The sequence below is a fragment of the Prosopis cineraria genome, unplaced genomic scaffold (genome assembly GCF_029017545.1).
Source record: "Prosopis cineraria cultivar Desert tree isolate PC_DT_omini unplaced genomic scaffold, ASM2901754v1 PC2, whole genome shotgun sequence".
Lineage (NCBI taxonomy): Eukaryota > Viridiplantae > Streptophyta > Magnoliopsida > Fabales > Fabaceae > Prosopis > Prosopis cineraria.
In genome coordinates this window covers 1,499,683-1,503,678 of record NW_026555333.1, presented here as the reverse complement: position 1 = coordinate 1,503,678, position 3,996 = coordinate 1,499,683, and the positions used below count along the sequence as shown (strand labels likewise).

The 3,996-nt window shown below is 36.4% G+C and overlaps 1 protein-coding gene across 1 annotated transcript; it reads right to left on the bottom strand.

The window, feature by feature from the left end:
• Positions 1 to 3,635, bottom strand: LOC129301770 (glucose-1-phosphate adenylyltransferase large subunit 1-like). The gene is made up of 14 exons (XM_054940362.1): positions 3,387 to 3,635; positions 3,166 to 3,291; positions 2,678 to 2,851; positions 2,492 to 2,584; positions 2,316 to 2,399; positions 2,169 to 2,224; positions 1,957 to 2,050; positions 1,667 to 1,852; positions 1,463 to 1,543; positions 1,219 to 1,305; positions 618 to 722; positions 399 to 505; positions 259 to 319; positions 1 to 169 (listed from the first exon to the last, which is right to left on the bottom strand). Exons 1-14 carry the CDS (start codon positions 3,633 to 3,635, stop codon positions 68 to 70), a joined length of 1,605 nt encoding a protein of 534 aa, XP_054796337.1. The 3' UTR covers positions 1 to 67.
• Positions 3,636 to 3,996: the final 361 nt, after the last annotated feature.

Below are 3,996 nucleotides of genomic sequence, written 5' to 3'. Positions count from 1 at the left end.
ATTTATATAAAAAAATAAGTTCGATGATCGTCCCATAAAGACCCGTGCAACAAACGACCAGAGTGTTTTAGATAACCGTTCCATCTTTAATTATGGCATTCTTGGGTATGATCGTGATGCCTGACCTAATGTAGAATCCTTCCTGGGCCCTGTCTGCTTCTTCAATGCCCTGCTTAACAAAGTTCAAACATTGACGAGATAATTGGAGGAAGCAAGACTCTGATTATTTATTTTGCAAGCATTTTAAGCTGCACTTACCTCACGATTGGCAATAATCACATTTCTTCCTATGCTGACATTCTTGTCGATTATACAATTCCTTAAAATTTGCAATAAACCCATAAGTAATGTTCATCTAAAATTCATATATTATAGTCAACTGAAAGACAAGAATGCACCTGATTTTTGTATTCTGTCCAACTCCAATTGGGACTTTTCCTTCTGATAGAAGAGATGCGATTTCAAAATCAGTTTGATAGTAGTCTGCACCGATCATTACAGTATCCTGAATAGTACATATAGCCCATGAACAAATTCATCACCGAGTTCTGATGACATTGTACGTAAGTGACTAAACTTGTCTCAATATTATCACATAAAGTAATTTTCTTAATTACCTCAAGCTCTGCGCCAGAATCTAAACGCGAGCGCAATCCAACAACAGAGTGGTGAATGCAGCACTCCCTCAAGAAGCAACCATGAGAAATAATTGCCTCCGTGACCTGTCACATAATAGAGGGAATATTATATAAGGAAGTCCCACATCCAACAGGTAAAAAAAATATATTAGAAATATATAGAGTTTGGAATGTAACCAATTGTATGAGCTTTATATTTTGATGAAACAGACAATTCTCAAGTGTATATAAACTTCATATGGTATTAGAGCAATTCAAATTGGGACATAAAAAATGAAAGAAAAACGAGGACAAGAATTAAAAAAAAGGGGTAAAAAAAAAGGAAGAGAGAAAAGATAGATAAAAAATGTAGATTATAGATACGAGGTTTCCAGTTCCAAAAAAAGTACAAGTTCATGTAAAAATAAAGTTTATTGAAAATTTAAATTGTTTTAATTAAGTGGCTTAAACTATTTTCGTAAATTGTGGATAATTATCATGCATGCTTATAAAAAGTTTGACATCATTACCAATAAACCAATCGTCTCCAACCATTATAACACTGACAAGCATGTCCTCAATTCTAAACTTGGTGTCATACCTTGCAATTTTCGACTTTACTTGGTGGCAAAAATCTTGGAGAAGTGAAAAAAGGAGTCTTCGGATCATATAATTTAAATTTCGAAGGCTGCAAGTCATATTGTATAACAAGTAAGTACACTAGACTTCTACGGTAACCACTATGAAATGCTCGAGTTTTGCATGAATATATCATCACTACGTACCACCGTCACTAAATTAGAATTAACCTTTTTAAAAATAAACTAAAGGATAATTATACCAACCTGTTCTGTTAAGGCTAGATTAGCATCAAAGAATGACTTTATAGTTCCAATATCTTCCCAGTAGTCATTGAATAGATATACCTAGGAATGTCGAATGAAAGCGAAAGTTATAACTTATCATTTACGCTTGGCCAAAAAGAATCCGTTTGTAAAAGATTAACGGATAGCAACACAAAGTGACGCGCGTGTGCAGGTCACTCTCACTTGGACATTGTGTTCCTCGAGAGCAGATGGAATAATTTCAGATGCAAAGTCATTGCATGCAGGATAACTCCATCTCAATAGTTTCAGCAAGGTCTCGGTTCTGAACACATAAACACCCATTGATGCAATGAAAGGATATTTTTGTGCTTCCTCGGGAGATAACCCCATAAGAGTAGTGTCAACTTCCTGTAATTATTAATAAATACATCAGCCAATCCACATTTAGATTTAACTCCCTTCCATTATAATTTCAATGGTAAGAAGATGGTTCAGGATATTTGTTTTTTTACCATTGAATTCAGATCTGATCCCTTGGGTTTTTCTTTAAATTGTATAATCCTTCCTTTCTTATCAATTTTCATCAGCCCATAATCTGATGCGCGACTGCAAGGCAAAATAAGAATACGACTATCTAACAATCTTTATCCTCTCTCTCGAGAAGATAAAACCAAGTCAAACCAAAACTTCATGCTACTAAAAATAATACAAAGTAGACATGTACCTCTTGTCCATGGGGACGCATGAAATTGTGATATCAGCATTTGCATCTAAATGTTTCTGCACTCACAAAAAACTATGAATTTCTGTAAACAAGAAAGATCACTAGAGGTTTTAGCACTTGTAAGAAGTAAAATTTCTTCACTAACACCTGCACAAAGTTCATATAGTCCATCTGATAAAGATGATCACCAGAAAGTATCACTATATTGTCAATATTGTTGTGCTTGGCTTCCTGCAGGATATAATTTAGACACAGAAACTACCCATTTAGTCCCATGTTCAGTGTTCAGCACATATGGAGAATTATAGCTTGAAAGAACTTACTTCAAAGATCCAAATAAATTGCCTCACAGCGTCGGCTGTTCCTTGGAACCATCTCTTGCCTGATTCTCCCGGTGTTTGAGTAGCAGCCAAGACCTGTTCACAGATATAGATCATGCTTTAAATCTACGTCGTCGTCGTCGTCGTCATCAATTGTTTATTAAGAAGCTAGAGCCTGCATTATCCTACGTCGACAAATCCATGTCCAACATTCACTCCATTTCTCAAATTATATGTATTAGATATGTGGCGATTGAGAGAGAAAGAATTGAACTGCGTCAAAACGAATATCTTTCCGATGCCACTGTTGATGCAATTGCTCATGGGGATATCTATGAGCCTGTAGCACCCTCCAATTGGAACCTACAAACGATGCCAGATAATATTATTAAAAAAAAACTGCAAAACTTATTCTCATTTCAAATTTTTGCATTAAAAGAATGCAACTATTTGAACGATATATAGAGCATTTCATTTATTTTGAGACCTAATACATATTTAAAAAAAAAAATTAAGCGTAGTTTTGTGAGTTTACATGAATGTTCATCAAATTAATTAGTTGATATCCTTTAAGAAAGAATGGCGTGTCATGGCCTCAAATTAAAAATTTACACTGTAATCAAAATTTTTAACAATAGATATAGAACTCGGAAAGATTGGAAAGCAGAAGATCACACCGCAGGCTTGGCTCTCGTGCTAGTGAGAGGAAAGAGACGAGTACCAGCACCCCCTCCCAGAATGATGGAGGCTACCTTATTTGGGTCAGCTCTCCGAGTCTTGCTAAAAGGAGCCGAATCTAATGTCTGAAACGAAATCCATTAGTGGCTATAAACTGATTAACGTGCGTAGCAGAAGGAGACATGAAAATACATAAGTCGATTATATTGTATATACCCACCGTAGAGTCATTACTGTTGATGTGTGGCGTGTAAACAGAGCATGCAACGGCTGGCTTGAAATTCCTTACTCTAATATGAGCTTTACAGGACGGAGTCGAACCAAGGGTGTCAAAAAATTTTGGATGGAAACTTTGTCTTGTTCTCTCGCCCCAGGACTCGTCGCTGTATCGATTTTTTGTATCTTTCTTGCGACCTATAGCTGCACCCGCAATGGTTTTCTGGGATGCAAGAATGCGAGCCATAACCATGTCAAAAAAAAAAAAAAAAAAGACTGCACTGGTGCAGCTACAATTGTGGAGGAAGCCAGTGAAATCCCTGAGGAATTATTCAACCACGGGAGGCAAGTTGAGATTTATAACAAGATCGCTGCACATGCCACACAACAATCTCAGATTGCGCCACGTCATATGCAAGTAAGTCTAGACTCTATCATGACCGTCCAGTATCATTAATCCTAACTGTTCATTTCTATGCCCATAAAACCTTACCTCAGGCCACGTTTCCTTCGGCCAAATTAGTTGGTTATGTCAATTCGATATTTATTATTCCTCTATCATTTTCTCAGCAAAAAGACTGGTCAGAAGAGAGAAATTTGAGGAAGAAAGCAAT